At 35.5% G+C, this 24,450-nt stretch overlaps 2 protein-coding genes across 6 annotated transcripts in view; one reads left to right on the forward strand and one right to left on the reverse strand.

Annotated features, from left to right (window-relative positions):
- Positions 1 to 499: 499 nt before the first annotated feature.
- On the forward strand, positions 500 to 20,005 carry si:dkey-122a22.2. Of its 2 annotated transcripts, none has more exons than XM_019105316.2 (11): positions 500 to 682; positions 1,351 to 1,510; positions 1,737 to 1,808; positions 1,907 to 1,983; positions 2,878 to 2,978; positions 5,552 to 5,668; positions 6,581 to 6,655; positions 14,819 to 14,957; positions 18,441 to 18,523; positions 19,474 to 19,570; positions 19,671 to 20,005. In XM_019105316.2, exons 1-11 carry the CDS (start codon positions 620 to 622, stop codon positions 19,836 to 19,838), a joined length of 1,152 nt encoding a protein of 383 aa, XP_018960861.2. In that variant the 5' UTR covers positions 500 to 619; the 3' UTR covers positions 19,839 to 20,005. The 2 variants fall into 2 exon arrangements, with proteins under 2 accessions (XP_018960861.2, XP_018960860.2); XM_019105315.2 differs by lacking the exon at positions 500 to 682 and adding an exon at positions 1,064 to 1,260.
- A 276-nt stretch (positions 20,006 to 20,281) lies between these two features.
- Positions 20,282 to 24,450, reverse strand: part of LOC109071881 (zinc finger protein ZFPM2-like) — a 143,489-nt gene continuing 139,320 nt past the window's right edge. For all 4 annotated transcript variants that reach the window (XM_042741601.1, XM_042741600.1, XM_042741598.1 and 1 more), the window contains one exon: positions 20,282 to 23,792. In XM_042741601.1, coding sequence (XP_042597535.1) covers positions 21,319 to 23,792 — 2,474 coding nt within the window. In that variant the 3' untranslated portion in view covers positions 20,282 to 21,318. The remainder of the gene's footprint in view (positions 23,793 to 24,450) is intronic.

Genomic DNA, 24,450 nt, shown 5'->3' on the forward strand with positions numbered 1-24,450 from the left:
CACACAGCGCCTCCTACAGAACAGATATGTCGTTGCAATTAGTGTTTTGGTTCATCTCGGCCAAAAACCTTGAGGAAAAAACACTGCACTTCCAAAAAACTATTATAAGAGACATCAGTTTGTAATAAAGGTAGAATTAAAACTGAACTGGAAACGGTTTACCAGGCCTTCTGTGTGTAGACCTTATTCATTATAGTTCATATTTGTATAGTGTGTCATTTCATCAATTGATCAAAAGACGTAAGTTCATCAAATTTGGGAAAATATGACGTAATACTGTACGTCTTCTGCTCTACTAGGTTAGAAACTCATTGAGTACTATAAATATATTGTTATTTTATTGTTATCTATAAAACTGTGTTGTCTCCTGTTAAAGGCACAGTATATAATAATATGATACAAACACACGTAATTTAGCATATGGATATCATATCACACCTACAGAGTTTTCTTAAATGCGTTTACATCGCAGATCGCGGCTTTTACGAAACGCGTTTGGTTCTCATGGGCCCCCGTCAATGCGGAAGTGTCCCCATGCTGTGTTTGACACTCATTCATACAGATGTAATATCATGCGTTATTTGTCCCGCGGGTGAAGTGAACTTTAAACTGTCAGAAGATGTTGCGGAAAAGGACAAACGGACGAGAAGATGCGGACAGCGTCAAACCTGATAGAAAGAAGGTGATGAATCAAAGTGAACTCTGCAACTCGTGGACTGAATGTGTGTTTGGTTTTTACCAACTAAACAATAGGTACCATGGTAATACCATACTTCTCGACTGTAGTATTACCATGGTATATTTTGAAGTACCCTGTGAATAAGAATCGCTGTAAGAATCAAAGAATCATGGTATTACTGTTCGTTACATTTTCATTGTACGTTTTTTTGTAAATACCCTCACCTGTGCGACTGTCATAGTTTATTCTAAATGGTAGATTATTAATAAAAATAATAAAAAAAATATCTTCACCTCATCTAAATGGTAGATTATTAATAAAAAAAAAAAAAATCCTCACCTGTATGACTGTCATAGTTTATTCTAAATTACAGATTATTAATAATAAGTAAATCGTTAAATAAGGATAATGAAATACATGAATAAAGCTAATAATTTGATATTGTGGTTACATGTTTGCAAAATTAAATGAAAGTTAGTGTGTTGCCAAGGCTGTTGTTTGTTTTTAAACTAACAGAAGGGTTATTGGATGATGCAGAAACTATGAAAATGGCCGGTATTTTGGTTTGTCAGCATAAAACTGTATGTATAATAGAAATTATACAATATTTGAATATCATATTTGTATATCATGCCACTGATTGACATGTAATCTCAACTCTCCCACCACAGACATTACAGGACTCCGGTGTTACTGCTGTGCCTGTCTCACAGAGGAGCTGCTGGACTGTTGTGTCCTTCTGGATGAAGGTTTTGCTCTTCATCATCTTCACTCCAGCTTTTCTGAACTATGCCTCCCTGCAGAGAGAGGGACAGGTGCTGTCAGCCGCAGGTGAGACCTCATCATCTCTTCAGGGGGCTGTTTCATAAAACAAGTTTACCAAACAAGCCAGGCTTATTTCAGAACCAAATCAACTGACAATAAATCAGACTAACTGAAATAAACCTGGCTTATTTGGTAAACCTGTTTTATGAAACAGGCCCCAGGAAGACCTTGGGATCATGTGCAGTTTGGTAACTTTCAGCTCATTTGTTTTAATATTTCTTTCGATATGTAGGTGCTCAGCTAATTGATATCGGTCTCGGCCAAAAGATCCATCTGTTGTGCAAAGGACACGGACGACCTGTTGGTACGTTAAATTAATAGTCCAACCAAAAATGGAAAAAGAGTCTGATATTTATATTGTGGACTGTGCACAGTGAAAATGATGTTTCATTTTTGTTTCAGTTGTTCTTGATGCTCCAGCAGGGATATCTTCAGATGTTTGGTACTATGTGCAGGAGGGTCTCTCATTATCTACAAAGGTTAGTTCAAACAAACTGCCACCATGACTGCTGGACGTTTGGAAACTGGTAATACATTTCATGTAGTTTCATGTATGAATGTGTTTCTGTGCATGCAGTACACACTGTCATATTTCCCCATTTTTGATTGGTCACCACTGGCACATAATGCAATAAAGACAGCTAAAGTCAACAGATTTTACTATAAGACCTACCAATCTCTGTGTAAAAGTAACATGATGCTGCCATCTTTCTGAAATCATTTTTAACCCCCTGTAATTTGGCTCCAACTCTCAGGTGAAAATTGCCATTTTGACCCCCCCTCTACAGAAGAGTGGAAAACAAAAACCACTTACTTAACGGGATTAAATGAGCTTTTTGCCATTTAGAGTGAACTAATTAAAACTTTTCCATTAAGGGATGATAAGAGAAAGCCTTTCACTGATGTCAAGTACAACATTAAATAAACAAAGCAGCACCACAGTTTTCATCGATGTGAGTCATTACTTTAGAGACATAAAGGCATTATTGATTTTTCTGCTTCTTCAGAGAAGTTACAAGACTTCAGCTTTCAGAGCATGTGCTGCTGTATTACTCTAGTAATTCAAGGCAGTGAGGTGGTGAAGCATTTCTGTGACATGCTGTGTGTTGGAGATTCCTGCTGATGGCCTGCATTGCAGTGACTGTTCAGTAGATCCAGACGATGTAGCAAACATTTGTCATAATTGATGATTAAAAGAGTTGCAACATTAAATTGTGCGACACTGTGAATATTACAGTATGTTTAAAGTGCATTTTGTTTGCAGTATTTGAAGTTTCCTGAAGGAATTGTCAATGAGGTTTTTGGTTTTTGAGTGTCATTTGAGGTTTCTCCTGCTGTTATTTATGACACTTGATCTGTGGTCTGTTTCTCAGGTGTGCACCTATGACAGAGTCGGTCTGGGTTTCAGCCGAAGAACCCTGCAGAATGAAACTACAGGCACAGAGAAAGTCTGGGGAATATCAACCACTGGCAGGTATGAAAGTGACTTAGTCTGAAACTAAACAGTTTTTCAAAACAGTAGGTGTTTTGGAAAACTGGGAAATGATGATGCCACCATGGTCCATGAAATGAAAGTTGACCTCCTGACAGAATTAAAAAAAAAATAATTATATTGCTATATATATATATATATATATATATATATATATATATATATATATAATATATATATATATATATATATATATATATATATATATATATATATATATATATATATATATATAATATATATATATATATATATATAATCTGATAGGGCTGGGCGATATATCTAACGATATGATTATGCGCATCTAGTCAGTAAATCTGGTTCCTTGATTGCCGCTAAATCGCCATCACCTGCTTTCAAATGGAGCGGCATTTAATAGACAGAGCCGTAGTTCACTGACAAGGTACGCAATATCGCGTCGATTATCGAAGGCGATTCATCTGGGATAATGAACGCGATATTGCGTACCTTGTAAGTGAACTACGGCTCTGTCTGTTAAATGCCGCTCCATTTGAAAGCAGGTCATGGCGATTTAGCGGCAATCAAGGAACCAGATTTACTGACTAGATGCGCATTATCATATCGTTAGATATATCGCCCAGCCCTATATATATATATATATATACAAATACATATACAAATACATTAGTTTTCAATTAAAACTTATATATACATATACATTTACATATACATATACATATACAAATACATTAGTTTTCAAAAGTGTGATGATGGTGAGAAGTTTTAATATTTTTGAAAGAAGTAACTTAAACTCATAAGCCCTCAAAAATACAGTAAAAATATTGTGAAACATTATTACAGTTTAAAAAGTGTTGTCTATTTGTATATATTTTAAATGTAATTTATTTTAAAAAAACTGCATTTATTTGAAATAGAAACATTTTGTAACATTAGAAATGCTTTTTCTAACCAATTTAACGTGTCCTTGCTAGTAAGTGTTAATTTATTATTTTAATAAATGAATAAAAAGAGAAATCTTACAGACCCTTTTTGAATTGTAGTGTACTTGTTTACAATACATGAAGATTTATGGTTATATTAGGCAATAAATCTAAAAACAAAGAAACACCCCTCCCATGTTAACAGTTTTAATCCACACGCAGGTGTCTGTGTGTCTCATGTCTTTGACACTGACCTGCTCTACTATTCAATCAGTGCTGTAGGACAGAGATGTCTTTGTCCTTGTTCTCTGGCAACAAGACATCCTGCCTGCAGGTTTATTCGTCCTACATGTGGAGTCACTCTTATCTTGTTGCGGTTGACATGATAACATTTCTTCATGCATTAAAGTGAGGTGTAGCGAGAGGACGGGGAGTTGGTTATCAGTGTCCTTTTTTCTCCTCTGTCTGGCACGTTTAGAAGGCAAACAGCAAGATTTAATTTTCCTAAAGTTCAATAAGCCAGGAGGAAAAATGTGGAGTATTGTCATTTTTGTTCTTTCCTGAAACCTTTTTTTTTAGAAACAGATTTGATGTTGAAGGAGAGCCAATAGTACATACTAATTTTATTTTTAATTTTTGACAAGGACATGTGCTGTTTTGTTCTTAGACTTATTGACTATATATATATATATATATATATATATATATATATACTACTGTACAAAACATTGCGTGTAATACTGTATCCTGCAGTGTGCTCAACTTGACCTTTTTCCAGTGTGCTCAAAGAATGAATATCAACCACTATTTTAAACATATGTTTTCTTTACTCATTATTTGATACTTATATTTAATGTTTATATTGGAATATTATATTTTGCACAAAATTTAATAAAAAATTTTTTTTTAAATAATACCAGGACAGTACTTGCTGAATTATTTAATTATAATAAAATAATGATTTTTTTTAATGAATATTCACACTTTTCACCTAAATTTAAACGAAACACCAGAAATGTGTGCTTAATGATTAGACACAGCCCAAAACAATCATAAATATAATCATAATATGCATAAATTTAATAGCATTAACAACAATAACAATAATTATTGCTATTATAAATAATAATAATATTAATTTTATTATTTTTTTTGTTTATTATGCCAAAAGTATTAACATAAAGTTAATATTCAAATATTAAATATTTGTTCTGTAAAAAAGAAATAATGGAATCTATATAGATATCAGTCTGAGAAAAGCAATGTCGGTCAGTCTCTAGTTTTTCTTGACCCCCTGCACATCTTGAAGACATACTGCAGTAAATCACTCAGTGCCCACTGAATCTTCATGGCCTTTTAGTTAATGAGGATGTCAGAAATAAAACCCATTAGTGTCTCATGGTACACAGTGCTTATTAGTTTAGTATGTCAGCCTCTGGTTTGAGGTCAGTTTGTCCTTCATGTAACATCACCGACCGCTTTAAAAACTGGGCAGCAGTCTGGGACAGTGGGCGTCCCGTCTGGAGGTGAACGGACATGTGTGTCATAATGTTTCTCAGTAATTAATGAACTGTCAGGTGAGTCATGTCTAGACTTTATTTGCACAAACCTGCACTCATTCCTGACCTGTATCTCTCCTTTCTCATCCTTCAGGATGGTGGATGACCTTCATCGATTGGTCAGGGTTGCAGATATAGCCACACCCTTCATCCTGATTGGCTCCGAGTTGGGCACGCTCAACGGCAGGTTCTACAGCCACATCCATGACACGTAAGTCATGCTGTTCTGTTTGGAAAACATGTCAGTCAGCCATATCTGAACATGTCAGGACGTTTGTTTCCACCACAGAATGCATGTTACGTTTATGTTTAATGTTTTTGAAAGAACTCTTTTATGCTGCATTTATTGGATCAAAATATAGTAAAAACAACTCAAATATTATTACAGTTAAAAAGCACTGTTTTCTATTTAAATATATTTGAAAATATAATTTATTTCTGTGATGCAAAGCACATTTTCAACACTGATAATAATAAGAACCGTTATTGATATTTGAGCACCAGTAATAATTGCTAATAATTGAGCACCAAATCACTATAATAGAGTAATTTCTGAAGAATCACATGACACTAAAAATACAACTTTGCCATCACATAAATAAATTATTTTTTTAAATATATTAAAATAGAAAAAAGTTATTTTAAATTGTAATAATATTTCAAAATATTGCTGTTTTACTGCATGTTTGATCAAATAAATGCAGCCTTGATGAGCAAAAAAGACTTTTCATTTCATAAACAGTGTACAGTACATTGGCAAATAGTGTTATATATGCCTAACAGGGTTTTTCTTCTAGACATTTATACCTGTCACGACCAAAAGATCCATCAGAGCAGCTTGGGACTGACTTTTCGGGACACACTCCCCCAACCCCTCCACCTTCCCTCCATCTGACAGATTTAACGTTTCATCTGCTCTGATGTGCAGCTTTAAGACCCATAAATTCAGCTGCGTCAGGCCTGTAGCGCCCAAGGACTGAAAATATTGTCCCTGCTGCGGCTCTGAGCCCATTCATCTCACTCGATGGATGCTGTTCATTTCTCGATCGGTGTGTGGGGTCTCATCTGATCTCTAGAAACATCCTCTGTGTGGTCTTTTCACCGTCTCTCTCTGTCTCTTCAGGCAAGTGTCTGACCTGGTGTTGATCGATCCGATCCCAGAGGATGTCTTTGAAGAGGAGAAGTGGCAGCAGTACTGGTGAGTCATCAGCCGAAAGAGAGAGAGAGAGAGAGGCACAAACATGATTTGTCAAATCCCAGCTCCATCCTAATGCTGAGAGCCAGAGGAAGAAATTAAAGGTGCAGTGTGTAATTTTTTAAAAAGGTGTTAAAGTACTTTCTTTTATATTTAGTAAGCCATTCAGATGAGTTCCCTGAAAAGCATTCAGACTGTTGCTGTATGAAAAGTACTCTGGCCAGACACAATGAAAACAATCTTTTTTTTTTTTTGGCAATTATTAAGTTTGGTTATGCTAGTGGAACAAATATTACACACTTCGCCTTTAACTAGTTTTTACAGGAAAATAATTAATTCAATCAAGTATTTGACATGTTCCATATTTATTGATACACAGATGTAGTATCTGATTTGATTGACAAAAGTGATGCTATTGTATTGCAACTTTGACATTTATATAACATAAATATTTCATATACATGGAAATACTATGGAATTCTTTGAAATATTTTTTTTTTCTGAATTTTATGTTGCTGTGTATGTATATGTTTGTGTTTTTATATATATATATATATATATATAAATAAATGTTAAAATATAAATATTTATTGATATATTTAGATATAATTTACATATATACATATATATAATTATATATACATATTTATATTAATTATTAATATGATATAGATATTAAATTTAAGTTAAACAATCTGTTCACATATAGCCTATTATAAATACATTTTATATATACATTCAGTATAAAAATAATTCATTTACAAAATTCATAAAAACAATTGAGAATTTCTTAGTTTTTGGTTTGTCCTGAGCTGACATAAACTCCATATGTTTATACAAAAGCTGATAATCCATGTTATTATACCAATTTAATATTATTACTTTTAAAAATACATTTTACTTGTACAAATAATAAGAATGTTATCCTAAAATCTGTTATTATTTTCTTTTTCTTTTTTACATTTTTAAATTGTAAATTGTCCCAATCAAATTGAACCTATTGGTGACCCTAATTTGACTTTTTTTTTAATAAAGATTTGAACTTAATCATTGTAAAAGCAAATATTTACTAAGTAAATGTTGTAAAAAAAAATATTGTAAAGTAAATGTTAACCACGTCTTTCATCCGAGCTAAAAGAAGCCATTCTGTCGATACTTTAGTGCTCAGAAACTGAGCTGCTCAGTGCTCACAGACACTAATATACAGCCAATGTAAGCACTCATTAAATATTAAACAGCCACGTACAGCTCCAATTACATGGGTATTTACAGCTAGTTGCAGTTTATGTCCATAGTTAAGCATGCTGAATCTATTCAATTTCAGTGGAAGTCAGTAAGAAATAGAGCCACATTTCCTGGCCTCGTTCCACCTGTTACTGGAGTCATTTAGAAGTGACATGATCGCAATTCCTCAGAGATCCCTTGTGCGCTGCTTTAAAATCCCTTCCTTCCTTCATGGAGAATATCCCGTTCCATAAACTTCTACCTCTATTATTTATCGCCATTTTGCGACTTGAATGAGTTCAGCTAGATAAGAAATGAATATGACCGGATTGACTCATTTGTACATGACTGGAGGTGAAGCAGCGCCATTTATCTGGGAAATGTGCACAATTACGCTTTGATTAATAGATGCTCGTTCCATTGAGTGCAAGACGGTGTACATGCAATCCAATTACTTAGGACACACTGAAATAAATGTTGTGGATATTAACTCAGGCCTTCAGTTGATATCCGTATCACATGAGTTTTATTACTATACAATGAAGTCTTTGGGGAAATATGGTAGAATTAGAATTTTATTTTTAGAGCTGCTTCACAGGCTGGAATGATCCTTGTAATTTTCTAAAATCAATTTTTATTATCTGCAGTTATTGGCATAAAATTATGTGTTTAAAAATGTTGTAATATTGATCCTTGACAGTGTTATATTGGTTTTATTTCTGTACTGTTATAGTTTTTTGTAATTAATTTTTTATTTCATATTTTCAGGAGGGTTTTTTATTTTAAATTTGAATCATTTGTTATGCTTTTTTATATATATCTATAGCTTTTATTTATTTTTATTTCAGTTTTACTAATTTTAGTACTTCAGCTTAGTTTAGTTGCTTGCTAAGGCAACATTTCTAATTTTCGTTTATGTTTTTAAGTTTAGATTGTTCATCTTTTATTTAATTTTATTTCAACATTTCCTTTAAATCTACTAAAGCTATAGTAGATTACAGTATCAAATATATAGACAGTTAGATATGTGTTTTATTTTTCCTGTTATTTTTATTAAATTCATATATATGCTTTCAATAGGATCTTTTAGGATTGGTTCCAATTCCATATGATTTAAATTCCCGTACCAAACTTGCACATATTGTTTCAGGATTTTTTGACTTCCACAACTTTCTAGGCCCATTTCCTGTTTATCGATTCAATTAATGTTGCTAAGTGTCTCCAGGGTGTGTCAAAAGCAGGCGTTAATTCTTTAAGCGATGAGAGGCTTTTACATGAGGTGTAAACTCAAACCAAAAATACTCTTTGTTTTGCTGACTGCAGTGGTTCCGTGTTCTTTTGAATGGATTTAATTGGGTCACAAGTCTGCGTAATTGCCGTCTCCTTCCTTTTAAGAAGCCTCGTGTGGCGACTAAGAGATAAACTGCCGGTGTCCAATAAGGAGAGCAGATGCACCTGAGGATGACAGTGGAGACGGTATCAGTGTCTTCCCCGTGCCAGCGGGATTTCCACATCAAAAGAGCGTCTCATTAACGCTGCCTCACTCTGAAATGAGTTCCGTTATATCTGACAAAATGAGTTACTCCCAATCACTGAAGAACCAAACGGAGCAGCAGAGTGTCCCGGCTCTCATCCGGTCTGAACTCTGATGTGTGGTCAGGGACTCGGCAAATACTCAGAAGTTGTCAGATCATGAAAATCATCTGGCACTTCAGAGGTGACTTGTCAAGTTGAATCTACCCATCCTGGAAAATCCAACTTAAATCAGAAAATTTGGGTTTTCAACAGTTTATGTGATCTGGGCTATTAGCCAGTAGACCACCCTGAACCAGCAACAGACAAACCAGCTTCTATTCCAAACACTGGTTTTAGCTGGGTTTTCTAGTCATCTCGGATACGGTTGCTTGCGAACAGATGGTCTTTTTTGGTCTTTTTTCTATTTTTCCTTTTTTTTCTGTGCTGACAAAAAGCAGCTGAATGCAGTTCCTGTGAGGTTTACATAGTACAGACTGTGATTTTACTTTTGAAGGACCAGAAGCAGCTGTCAGAAAAGCCCATGCTGGCATTTACACGTAAACATGTCAGAATTGTCAGATTTCAAAGTCTCTCTTGAGAGGGATTTCCCCAAGATAAAGTCTTTTCTGTCTGTGCATCCTGTCTATTGAATAGCACTATTACGCTCATTTATATGGCTGATAAAAAAAATAAAAAAAGTCACAGTACTGAACTTTTGTTATTCTGCCTTCTGTCTGTCTGTCTGTCTGTCTGTCTGTCTGTCTATCTATGTGTCTGTCTGTGTCTGTATCTATCTATCTATCTATCTATCTATCTATCTATCTATCTATCTATCTATCTATCTATCTATCTATCTGTCTATCTGTCTGTCTGTCTGTCTGTCTGTCTGTCTATATTATTTATCGCCATGATGTTGAGTTTTAAGAAATGAACATGCACATTTATTTATTTAGACATCAAGCATATTTTGAAGGCATAAAGACATGAATGAATAAATTAAATGACTTTGAATATTAGAATATGTTCTTACGAGACTTGCTGAGCATTGGCACCATTTTGGCCACCAATATGTCTGGATATTTAATTGGCTGTACTTGTAGTTACCTGTCAGGAAAAATAGCTCTAATTGTGTTTAATGCCAGTGAACTGAATGAATTGATTGACGATTTGTTTATAATTTAGAGTTTTGTGGTGACCAGAAGAAACATTGACTAATTTGACAGTTTATGCAAATTAGCAGCTGATTCTAATAGGAGTGACAGTAGAGCTCATATGATTTTGTCTTCTGGAGGTTTTGGACTGTAGTGGGAATGCCTAATAGCAACTAACGCAGCACAGCAACTTGCTGACCTCCTGAGATTTAACTGCCATTAGTGTGAAGGCACCTTTAGAGGGGATAAAGTGGCACAAGATCCTGCAGGGCTGAGCAGGCCTCAGCAGGTCTGAGATACAGGGCGATTGAAGAAGACTTCACAGACAGATGCCTTCATCTCATGATCTTCCTCTAACAGAAACCTCTGAAACACAAGAGTCAATCGGACAAATCACTCGAGCAGTCAGTCAGCTTCTGTCATACATATGTATAAGAAATTCATATTCGGAAAATTGGTGTCCCTGCCTGTAATGTCTGTGAAGCTTTTTTTTTCATTTCTTCTGCAGTAGGTGAGAGATCCTCTGGAATTACATTGGTCTGGCTTCAATAATGATAATTAACAGTAATTAGAGCTTCTAGTGCTGGATCAACTACTGTCAGTCATCAGTAATGAAGTAAGGCCACCTTAGTCTTTCTTTCCCTGTTAGTGTGCACTCACAGTGTGTCATAGTGAGACATGACTGCCCCCTACTGACCGCTTTCAGAACGACCTCACGATCTCTGGAACTTTTTCTTTGTACATTTAATGCCTTTTATACACCGCTATAGTTAACAATAAGACTAATCTATAGCTGTTATCTAGCTGCTTTATGCAAGTTTTCTGAAACAGTGTAAAAGGGAGCTTTATTTCAACTGAATGGCCATTTTTGTCAAGAAGATTCAAAATGTTTAATGCAGGAAGGAATCATAAAAAATCTAGTTAAATCATTTTAAAGTTTTTTTTTTTTTTAAATACTAATTTCACACATACCATAAAAAAAAAAAAAAAAACATTTTAATACAAGAAAACTGCCTTTTTTGTCAGCATTTTTGAGTGCAAAAGCCAAATCAAGTGGATTTACTAAAATAGATCGTTTGAACTTCCCTGAAATTAATTGAGCTTCTCAACTCTAACTGTAATGTTTAGTTTACATTAAAGAAAGTTCATACTTGTGAGTCACGAGACAAGAAAGAATCAAATGTGTTTTTACTGTAGTCAGGGTCAATGCTAAAATTCATGTGCCCTGGAACATCTCTCTTTTTTTTATTCATCTTTTCATAATGACTTCAAACACCTCTAGTACATTGAGTTTATATATATAATATATATATAGTTCTCCAGATCCTTCTAAAACCAGTTAACAGACCAGCAGACAAGCTTAGGCTGGTTTAATACACCCCAATACCTAGTTTACAACCAATATCAAATGTCCAGGATCATTTTTGCTAATTTATTTGGTGATGTTAGTGGCACAGAATTACATATTTCATCTTTAATATTGATAGATATTCTCTGTGTTTTGTTCTGTTGAATTGCACTGCTTTTGCTATGTAAAAAATGTCAATTTCATACAAATTAAAACAGTGAAATGTAATATATGAACTAGATAATACAGCAGTAAGAAAGTTTGTATTAGACTAGCAGTTATTTCCATTTGAATCCTGGTAAATATTCAGTTGAATAATTTGTTTGTCATAACCTTGTCTCCCCTATTTGTGTAGCAGTCCATCTGGGCAGCTCTAGTGGTCGTGCAGGACATAATTTGCCATGCAAATTCAGATGGACTCTTATCAAGCACAGAATGTGTGTGTGTCGAAGAGAGAGAAACATTCAGACAGACTCATGTGTTAGTTCTTACAAAAGAAACAGACTCCATTCAGCCTGCACTAATCCAGATGGGAAGTCAAAGAGCAGAAAGTCCACGGCACCAAAGTCATTTCATCACTTTTTTATTCATTTAGATAGTTTTCTGTCATGCTTAAGGAGGGGGGAAGGAGAGAGAGAGAACGGAAGGGAAAATGACCAACATTGGTGAGGCGTTTTGCTTGACACGACTTCCTCACTCCGTCTGCCTGCCGTTATCTGTTTAATTCATCCTCCTATCTGGGCTGTCTTTACCCTCGCTAAATTTCCCTTTGACACGCATGCCTTCCTGTGCATAATCCAGACCTACCGGGCAGAATTAGCACCGGAGGAGTTGATAGAATGACGAAATGGAGAGAATAGGACAGGTGGAAATAAAATGTCAGAGCGAACAGACTGATTTGACTCCGAATCAAATTGTCAGGCTCGATACGGGCCATGTTTTGGGGGAAATGCTGACGGATGAAAAGGTGTCAGGGAAGAACGGTTTGAAGAAAAAGGGGTAAAATGACATGGAAAAGAACATTTAAAAAGATGAGCTCAAACTCTGTCTTAAACTTTCGATGCTAAACTTTTGATGGAAGGTCAAGTGTTTGGAATGTGTATTTTTCTGGAGTATTTCAGTAGAACTTTCCTACACAGTAGTTTTGGACCATTTTTCTGGTTATTGGTCATTAGTGGTGCGTCACTAATAACCAACTATTTGAACAAACCCCTAAAGTAAGTATTGAACTGCAGCACGTAACTCATATTACAGTGTTTCCTAAAGAAACATTTAGGAGCCAAATTAATTTTAGTTGTAATTTAATATGACCAAACAGAGTAAATAAAATAGAGTGATATAAGTCAGATTTGACTGAAATATGACTCGTGGCTCTATCTGGTTCTGAATGATTCACTTAGTGAGTCTGATTCAAACTGCTAACCCAGGAGCAAGTATAGGTTGAATTTTTGTGCAATATTGTTTTGAATACAGGCAAGTTACATGTCATTTAAAAATGATGTTAAAAATTAACATTTTATTTCCATCATCAAAGCAGCTGAAAAACCTTAAAACTGAATTATTTGCAATATATACTGATTAAACTACAAGTTAATTTATGTATAATTTTAATTTATATATGGTTTTTATTATTATGTTTTATGTTGTTTTTATTATTTAATTATTTTTATTATTTATATATTTACTAGTAGTAGTTTTAACACACACACACACACACACACACACACACACACACACACACACACACACACACACACACACACACACAGAGGGGAAAAAAATACAATAAAAATCCATACTAGGTTTTAATAGATTAAAACTAATGAATTATGATTAATTTCATAATTTTTTTTGCCCTTCAAATATCTGAAATAACTACTTTTGTACATTTTAACCCTATACAAATTCTAAATAAAAAAAAAAATCATTAAATTCTAGCTGTTAGTAGATTCAAATAATTAATTGTTTAACAAATTAACTAATTTGTTGTTTTTCTGTAAAAATAGCCGTCAGAAGAATAAAATTATTGATTCGTTTCATGACTCTTAATTTTGGAAATAACTACATTTGGTTTTACTTGTTTTAACTATAAACTGGAATTACAACTTAAAATAAAAATACATATTAGCTGTCAAATGATTAAAATAATGAAAGAGTTGTAATTAATTTAAAGATTTTTTTTGTTTGTTATTAAGGATGGTGGCAGTGTTACCTGTTAAAAACATTTAAGTGCACATTTATTTACTTGTTTGTTTGTGGACATGCACAAAACTTTCCCTATAACTAAAAAAAAAATTAAATCACACATTTAATTTTTAAAAGTATTTTTTTTAGAAGAAATTTTAGTTGCAGTCTGTCAAATCATTTGGGTTTTGAGGAGAGGCATTCTATTATTTTTTGAAGCGATCTGACTAACTAGATTTCTGCCTGCTGGATGATAAGACATAAAAAGAAGAAGAAAAGAAAAGAAGAAACCATAGACCATTTGTGAAGAACAGATTTTGACTTGGAGCAGTCAGCAACCCCATAGTACCCTAGCAACTCCCTAGCAACCATTCAGCAATGCTCCGGCAAGCTCCAGAGCATCAACAGAAGAGTCTATCACATGTGTGTTAGTGTGAATGAACGTGTCTAAATATTCTTCACGAGAGTGTTGATCAGTGTTTCTGTGTCATTGATTCATTCTTCATAAATGAGCTGTCATTGTGAAGCATTAGACTGCGCAGCGAGGAGTCATTTAGTCCTTCATGCGCGGGTAATGACCGCTCAATTAATGCAGTTCATCACAGCAGACGCCTGTCACTGATTCTGTGCGCCTCTGGCTCCAGTGTTCTGGCCTCTAACATCTCCTCATTGTGACCCTTACAGTTAGTTTGAATAAATGGTCTTTTTGGATTTTTCATGTCTTATGTTTGTATATTTTTACAGGTACTCTCACCTCGTCCCGTCACTGCAGATGATGCAGTTCTCTGCAGCCGCAGGTTTGAGTCGTCTGCTCATTATTCTGGGGGTGTTAAAGCCGCTCTTTCAGGGAGGAGACGTCTCAGAGGAACTCATACAGCGACAGGTCAGTCCACAAACTCTATCTGAGCCTGCTGACACTTCATGGATTAAACCTGCGTCCGTTTAGTCAACAATCCACCATAATTAACCGCTATTGTGGTCACTTAATTTCAGGGTTAGAAGATTCTATTTCAGTTTTCAGTGTTTAAAGGCTAATTGTCTCTTGTAAGGAGGTCAGTGAGTGAATATACAAAGGTTATGATATCACTGCTCCTAGTTTTCTACAACCAAGGGTACTCATACTCCAAAAGCAATAAGTACCAACCCAAACAACCAACTATACAATACACAATAAAAAACTACCTACTTACTCAACAATTAATCAAACACATAATATAAGAATAGAAGGTGATTTTGTCATTCATAATCAGAATCTGATAGCCCCTCCCCCTTCGTTACATAATTAAAGCTGCGACAGTTGAGTGCATGAAGTGTCCAACATTCCACACTTAGTTATTTCGGTTATTTAAGTGCATCATCTGGGTGTTTAAAGTGCACTTTTTCTTTTTGGAATTTTCAGTGTGAATGAACTACTCACAGTATTTATACGACAAAACATCATAGAATAGTGCATAAGTATGCAATTTTGGACGCACCTATTGAATAAATTTCAAGAAGCACTTGTTAAATCTATTCAAAAAATCATTCTAGCTGTGAATAGATTATGATTAATTTCATGATTTCTCATGATTTTGAAGTTCTGAAATTTGATTTTACCCATTTAACGTGTACAAATAAATTAAAACTTAAAATAAAAAATATATTACCTATTTCAGGATTTTCTTTGAAGTTCTACTTTTTTTTTTTTTTTTACTTTATTGCAACTTTTTTTTAAAATGATACAAAAAAAAAAATTCCTGTCAAAGTTCTGAAATAATAATTTTTTTTTCCCTGTCAAAGTTCTGAAATAACAACATATTGCTGTTAAACTTAAAAAACAAACAAACAAACAAACAAACAAACAAACAAAAACTTAAAAAAATACATACATTTCAACGGATTTAAATAATTGTTTAATGGATCATTAATTTAATGATTGTTCTTTTCTCTGAGGTTTTTAAATAACTCAATAACTCATTACTTAAAAACCTATAAAGAGAAATTACAATAATAATAAAAACATATCCGTCAAGAGATTAAATTAATTGTAATTTTATGATTTTCTTTTCATTTCTGAAATAACTCAGGTTTTACTTAAGTTTTAATTCACCGCTGTAAACAATTCAAATTAAACCATTGTGATTCATTTCTTTTCTTCCACTGACATTCCACTTACACTGGGTTTTCATGATATCTGTTTAAAAACATTATTTCAGTGCACATTTCATCTTTGGCATGTTACGATGCATTCGATTTCAATTTCATCTTTTAAAAAAGCAAAGCAATGAAAGTTACATTACTGTATATAAAGACTCTTAAGTCATCTTTTCATTGACATAAGTAAAAATGGCATCGTCCTTCGCTTATATAAGTAGTACCGTTTTACTTTTTTTGAGGAATTTCAACAAACTTGATTATTACTGATGGTGGCGAGACAAAAAATCTTCTGAGAACATGGCCACTTGGTGGTGCTGTTGCTTAAATTACAGCTGTCTCTAAGAGCCATTTGACATGCGGGGCAGGATTTCTGGAGAACAAGAGAAGCAGTTTAATGATCAGTTGTCTAAGATGAACAACTTTCCCGGATTGTGTGAATGTGATGCAGAGGCTTTTTGAAATGCCTTCAGACAGGGTTTCTCAGGTCACGATGCAAAACAGCCGCGTGCAGTCAAGGTACGAGGCCGCTCTCTTCGCTCCAGTTCCACCCAATTTCATGCACGTTAACATGCGGCCACGAATATGCAAAACATTTATTAGAATTTTGAATGGCCCCTCTTTCCCTCAAAAAGCTACAGATTCCCATTTACGACATGAATCGAAGGCTGACCTGAGGAACGGTAGAGGTGATTTAGAGGAATGTTTCGCCTTTATAAGGAGGTTGAAATAATTAATGCACAACAGCAAGGTGGTGATGACTAGGTGCGTTTTTTTTTTTCTTTATTTCATACATGCCCATCCTTCCTCTCTATCTGCATAAAAACAGACACAGTGTTTTTAAGACCTCTGTCTCATTTGTCTGGGAAAGATTACAAGCATAAAACGAAAGCAATATGTTTCTTTGTAACGGTAGATTTCAGCAAAACAACACAAAATAAATAAGCTTTAAAATATCTGGCTGTATGCTAGAGACAAAAACAACTTTGCTTGTGTTGGTGTAGATGCGGTAGGCTGCTTGAAGCGAAATGCGTCCATGGCATGGAACTATTTTAGTACAGTTATTATAAACGTATAAACTAACCTCCAGGTTATGGTTGCAACCATAGATGCATGGTAACAACATTTGTCCTGCATTCAGAAACTTCAGACATATCAATGGCACTGGTGTTTTGGAGAACTGCTTGCATGAAAGTCAACAAAGATGCCCCAGTTGGTGTCAAAAGAAGTCTCTTATGCTTATCATGACTACATTATTAGATAAAAAAAATACTGTAAAAGCAGTAATTTTGTGAAATATTTCTACAATTTAAAATAGCTGTACTCTATTTTAATTCATTTTAAAATGTATTATATTCCTGTGATGCAAAGCTTGATTTTCAGCAGCCATTACCCCAGTCTTCGCTGTCAGTATTTGAAATAGAAACCTTTTTTTAACAAAATAAATGTCTTTACTTATTGTCACTTATGAGTAATTTAATGTGCCCTTGATATATAAATATTTCCACTATTTTAAACACATTTTTGCTTTCACACAATTAAAAAAGGTGGAGAGTGACATGCATTTTTAAAAGTACAAATATTTTGTCTGTTAATTAATACAGTTGCATGCATAATTATAGAAATTGAAAAATGCAGTATATAGATTGTCACACTGCAGGCCATGTTAACTTAAGGTCATGCATTTGAAGTATTTCAGGCCAGATATCAAGTCTGTTGCTCATAGGGACTTTGTCAATGTAAGTTCAAACTACGAATCACATGATTTAAAGAAATAAAGGAAAAGGTAAAATAAAGGCTTCTTTATACAAGAACACAGACAATCGAATAGCAATAAGTGGCTATATTGTGCTTTCATGTTTAACTGAGAGGAATGGCGGCTCTTGAAATGCCTGTCGACATTTAATTTGACTGCTCTGTCTCTCAGAATGGAGGATTGTTCTTCATGAGAGGATCTGCTCCTCTCGAGCTGTTGACTCAAGTGTTGACTTGAAGCTTTCAAGTGTGTCTGTCACCGAGGTCACAGAGAGTGTTTTACATCTGCGTGTATATTACAATCACCAAAGAGTGAAAATTAAATATTGGAACAACTCAACCTTGACCGCCGTTGTGGCATATACAGTAATATATCTCTATATAAATACATTTGTCTTAGATATTAAGTGAAGATAGAAATCAAATCAATGCATAAATCCGTGCTTATGTTTTTTTTTCCTTGTGATTGTCCTGTCAGAAATATCTGCTGTGTAACCCTGCCCATCAGAGCGCTGCAGTAGACGAGCATTTCTTTCTCAATGAGAGCGCATCTCAAGTCAGGTAACCACTTCAATGAATAGTTGGATAGATGTCTGTACTTATAGTGGCCTCAAAAAAACATACTTTCAACTACATTTCATAAGAAACTTGAGTTTGTTTTTAATTAAAAAAAGGAAGAAGAAAGAAATATTGTTTAAAATTAAGACTTTGTTAGGACACTTTCGTTAATGAAATATGGTCATAGTTATTCTGATGATCTTCACCTGTAATTACTTTGTTAGGACACCTGCGAGAATTAAAATTTATTGCAGTAAGTTTTTGTATGTAATGTAATGCAATGAGAATTAAATAATTTTGTGTGATAAAATACTTTTAAAACCATTGTATATAATATGCATTGCACAGGGGTTATTAAAGTTAGCTAATTCTAAAAAACTAATTATTAAATATCACGTTTAAAAACAAAAAAATTTAACTTAAAAAAATAACTTAAACTGAAATAAAAAAAGAGTAAAAACTATATAGAAAAAATAATTCTTGAAAAAACTAATTATTAATTAAATATAAAACAAAAAAAAATTAAAAAATAAAAATACATTATCATCATCATTGTTATTAATAACAATTATGTATAAATTACTTATAACCAGCATTAATAATGCATTTTTAAACTACTATAAATATTCTTTATCAAACAAAAATTTTTTAATTTGCTTTATTTAGGCTTTTTGAAACTATGATAAATATTGTGGATCTGCTACAAATTATTATTGCTGCAGTCCAGTAATATTAATTTATTCTTGTTAATTGTGCTAATTATGAATAATAATAATAATAATAATAATAATAAAGCTGCTTAAGCAGAAAAGTGTGGACAGTGTTTGTGTAATACAAAAAAAAAAAAAAAACATTGGTCAAAGCAATTAATGGTGTATTAATAAGTGATCTCTAGTGTAAAGTGTGAATTGCCTTCATTTATGCTGCTGTTTGAATGTCCTTGACTTTTTCAGAGAGATCTCCAGATATAAGCCTCTGTCTAGCAAGACATCTGTGCATGTGATCACTGGGGAATCCTTTGATTATCAGCTTCCTTCAGATCTCAACCAAGTGAGTGTCTTTCGCAGTTCCACTTTCTGCCTTCACTTTTGAACTTTAGTTAGTTTTAATCAGAGGCAAATCCTTTGCTGAACGTCTCATTAACTGTCAGGTGGTTGCTGAACTTCAGAGCAAGTTTTTGGAGCGCTCTTATCCCAGTGCCAATCACATTCAGATTCCTGGGGCGGATCGTCACATGATCTACAAAAATCCATCCTTGCTTATCAAACATTTGCATAAGCTGGTGTCACAAAGGCAGTCCAACCAACAGAAGCAGTGAGATGCTTCAGAAAATGCAGCCTCTCTAATAACAACAGATCAATAACAGCTCCTTCCCTGCAGCTGTCACGTACTCTCTTCAGTGATGCAAGAGGCCAAATGACAGCTTCATATTTCTGCTTACAAAGGAAGCTGAAATCTCTGTAGTTTGTTTGTTGATGGATTGTACATTATTTAAAATTACTTAATACATAACAAAATGCCTTTTTATTATTGCGATTAAAGTCAAGTAAGCAAAACTTGTCATGAAGTCATATTTCACTCATATTTCAGTTTTCTTACAAACAATACTTTATCACGCACATTTCCCTTTTGATGAGAGCTGTAAATGTTTCCATTAGATGTCCTTAAAGAAAACAATAAAATTTTCCACGCACATTTCCCTTTTGATGAGAGCTGTAAATGTTTCCATTAGATGTCCTGAAAGAAGACAATAACATGGTCTGTTTATCCTGAGGATTGAAGTTTAATTGACACCACATCAAAATAAAAATTTCCAACAGATCTGGAATTTTATTCCATCCATATACATGCATAGCAACAACATTTTTAAGAAATATTTTTCTTACATAAGGACATTGGAATGATCATTTTTACAGTATTCCCTTGTCCCACCCATCAATAATCACCATTGATAAACCTGCTTTTTGTACAATTTCATTTTTTTTTTTTCAGGAGTAAGAAATAGCTGCTCTTCCCCCTTTATAATACTGCTTTCTGTAATGTTCCCGCCCTCCTTTTTTTCCTTGTTTTTTTTTTTTTTTTTTTTTTTTTTTTTTTTTTTACAAAGTATTGCGCTGAGAGCAAATTTTTAAAAAGGGAGAACAAGGTGTGTCAGCAAACAGAAATACAATACTATACAAGAATGCTGCCATCCTCATTTAAACATCCACTTCTGAGTCGAAGAAAAGACAGACAAACAGCAACATATATATATGCAAAGCCATGTGTACAGTATATGCCAAAACATGAGCTGCAGCGTTGTGCCTGGTTATCCCTCCGAACTGTTTTAAGGCTGAAGTCAAGAGAATCATACTGCAAGTAACATTTTGACATATACAAAAAACTGTACCAGCAAATAAGAATACACAAGTGCTCCAGTAGCTATTGTTGGGTCTAAAACACATTTCAGTTTTGTATCCTGTGCCTATTGTCTCCTTGAACCTAACGTACATTGTAAACAATATGTCTGCTACACAAGAATGACTATACATTAACAATACAAACAACTCTGATATAAACTTTCTTTGAATTTAAATTAAGAGCACTACTCCTATTAATACTGATTGTAAAATAAATAAAAGGTGAAAGTGGCACCAATATTACACTTGGATTTTTTTTTTTCATTATTTTGCATTAAGTCTTCAAATAACGAAAGAAGAAGCTTCTCTTGATTGTCCACAAGCAGTATATAAAACTGCATGATGCACTATTTCAGACATGACAGTGTACCCAAAAAGACGAGGGAAGAAGAGCGAATTTCATTTCACGTGCTCAGCGGCATGTGACGAGCAGTAAAACTTCTTGTGAGTGATAAAGTTTGACAAGTTATTGAACTGGATGTCACAGAGGCGGCAATACTTCCCACTGCCTGCTGGCGGCGCTGACCCATTTATGCCTTTTCCGGCAGGTGCGGATTCCTCCACAGGTGATTTCGAAGTGGGCGATACATTCTCGTTTGGGTCGGGAGGGTTCTCAGCTCCCCACGTGGGAGAGGTTTGTTCCTCTGGTGATGAGGTGTTGTGAGGCTGATTCTCTTGCTGGGGTGTTTCTGGTGTCTGGCGATCCTCTTTATGACCACCGTTGACAATCACCATGCCCCTGTTTTTGGGCAGCAGAGGCAGCGGCTCCTTGCCGGGATGGGGGCAGCCATTGGTCACAGGTGGTTCTGTGCCCGTCTCACCTGCGCCATTGCTGCTTTGCTCCTGTTCGGCCGCCTCACCCTGCATAACAAGACTCCCTGCCATGTAGTCGGTACTTTTTATCCCGAAATACGGTGATATTGGCTCTGTACCTTTCATCTTCTTTATTGCTCCAGGATAGAGACAGTGAGGCAAAAACATGTTCTTGTTCTCATCTTTCGAAGTCATGAGCGATGCATCACTGAAAGCTTTCAGATCCGTCACAGGCCCGAGGTGTGGTGGAAACATGGCTCCGTTTTGCACCATCAACTTGTTGCCACCGTTTTTCTCACATTTTACAGAACTCTTATCATAGATGTCTTCTGAATTATTGCCTTCACTCTTGACGCCCGGGAACATCGGCTGCTCCAGACTGCCAATCTCGCCATGCTGAGCACATGTGAAAGGGCAAAAGTTCTGTTTATGGGCAAGGTAGTTCTCCACTTTGTTAAAACTGATCTTGCACACGGTACATTCGTGATAGTCCAAGAGTCTTTTGGGGGAGTTGCACGACTTGTCAGGAAGAGGTGAGCACTTTTTGCTGAGATCTATCGGAGCATCTAGTTCCTGTGGGTCTGCAATAGTGTTACTTTTGGGGGCAAGAATAGGCTTGGAGACGGTAAGAGAAGCATCTAAGTGTTTCGGGACAAGGCTTGGAAAGATGTCACATCGTGGATGGAAGCGGTCAGCTAGACTTTCTACCGTTTCCTGGGATGTACAAGGATTTCCTAGAGTGGGCATGCCCAAGAATCCCGGCTGTGGCCCCATGGGCTGCCGTTGGTCTTGGTCAGGTAGACACATCTCATACATCTTCCTCCGCTTGCGTGTTCTCATGGTCCGCTGCATGGCGGGCACCTTCGCGGACATGCGTTTCATGGGTGGGTCATGGCGAGTGGCGCAATAGTACTGCTTGTGAACCATGAATGTTTCATGCCGGCTGAAGGTGATGTTGCATGCTTCACAGGTGGTCTTGTTTGGGTCGTTGTCACCATCCACCAATGACGTGCTGGGACTCTTCACCTCAGGCTGTTTTCCGCCGAGCCGTTCCTCAACTCCTGTTGGTGTAGTAACCTTCTTTACTTGCCCAGGAAGGTCTTTTTCTGGCACTTTTCCACCAGCGTTCATAATATCCAAAACGGATGAATTCAAGCAAGCTGTTGTCACGAGATGACTGTCAGTTTCAGATGGAAGGCATCCGGGGAGCATACCGACTGAAGTGTGGCCACTGTTTGGACTTATGGCATCGGACACCTTGTCCGGAACACTGGAGAAATCTGGAGACTTCGCCATGTGCTGCCAGCGACTGTTGCAGTAGTGCTTCTTGTGAACTAAGTAGTTGTCTAGATTATTGAAAGTGATGTTGCATTCAAAGCAGGTCGCTCCTTTGGGCATGAGAGGACTGTAGATGACAGGAGGGTAGCTGTTCCCTCCATGGCGTAGCCTGCGATGCACCAGCTCTGACATTTTGGCTAGAATCTCAGATGCTTGTGGTACCACAGAAATGTCCTGGGAGAAAGCAAACTGTGACAGGAATGGACCCATGGGGAAAGTTGGGCCCATGTTGTGCTGGACCGGCGAGGAGGCTAGCCGTGGACTAGAGGGTTCTGACTTGATTCTGGTGTAAGAGAAACTAGCCTTGCTTCCTGGGTGACTTTCTCCCTTCTGCAGGCCGAGGGTAGGTTTTTTCTCAGGTCTTTCGAGTTCTCCATCAGGACTGTTGGCCTTGTTAGATGTGCTCTTGGGACTTTGCATAACCACATCCTTCCTGCCCAACAGTTCTGCCCGTGCCGCCTGTAGGCTTTCCTCTCCTCCTCTTGGGGAGTTCTCACTGTCGCTCTCCCTGCGAATCTTCCCAGAGTGTCCGTGTAAGTCTTGATGCTGCAGCAGTTCCCTGTGGTTCTGGAAGCTGATGTGGCAGTGATTGCATCTGAAGGCTGCCTGTGACAGGTGTGAAAGGATGTGGTGCTGGAATGTAAGGAGTGAATCTGCTGTGAAGTTACAGATTGTGCATTTCAAACTGGTGCCAGGGGGGAGAGACTCTTCCATTTTGACACCTGTGAGAAAGAAAAAAGACAGTTGTTTTTGTTAATCTTGCATTTCCACTAATTTTACATTGTGTCTGCTGAAGCATTTTGCCTGTTTCCTAGACGCACATTATTGCCAGATGAAGATTATTTGATCTAACCTTAATAAACTGATAAAACTGTAATTGTTTCTTGATTTTTTACATGCAAATATAGAATTTTAGTTCATATTATTTTTAGTTTAATATTAACATAAGCAGGCTTTTGGCTGGTGCAGATCAAACAACCTAAAATGGCAGTGAATGTGTAGTACAATGAAATAGAATAAGGACAGACATAAATTATTATTAATTTATCTTAACTATGTATTTATTTTGTATGTATATAACTAAAAGTAAAATATTAATATAAAACAATATTATTAATATCATTATAATTATTATTAATCAATAATATTAAATAAAATTAATTCAACTTTCTCTGATATATTGGTCACAAATGTTGGAGTTCCTCAAGGCTCCGTAAGTTCACCTCTTCTTTTTACATTATATACAAATGATTGTAGAAACCAGTACATAAATAACTATATTATCAAATTTTCAGATGATACAGCTATACTCAATTTGCTGACAAAGAATTCAGATGTCGGTATGTATAAATTAGAGATAGAAGGGGTTGTGCGGTGGTG

Source organism: Cyprinus carpio, chromosome B16 (assembly GCF_018340385.1).
Source record: "Cyprinus carpio isolate SPL01 chromosome B16, ASM1834038v1, whole genome shotgun sequence".
NCBI classification, from domain to species: Eukaryota; Metazoa; Chordata; class Actinopteri; order Cypriniformes; family Cyprinidae; genus Cyprinus; species Cyprinus carpio.

Bases quoted from the DNA above. Each gene is read 5' to 3' on its own strand.
- si:dkey-122a22.2 (XM_019105315.2), top strand. From the start codon at position 1,147: ATGAAAGTTAGTGTGTTGCCAAGGCTGTTGTTTGTTTTTAAACTAACA. The intron at 5,669-6,580 runs GTAAGTCATGCT...CTGTCTCTTCAG, and splicing joins TACAGCCACATCCATGACAC to GCAAGTGTCTGACCTGGTGT. The intron at 6,656-14,818 runs GTGAGTCATCAG...ATATTTTTACAG, and splicing joins GAGAAGTGGCAGCAGTACTG to GTACTCTCACCTCGTCCCGT.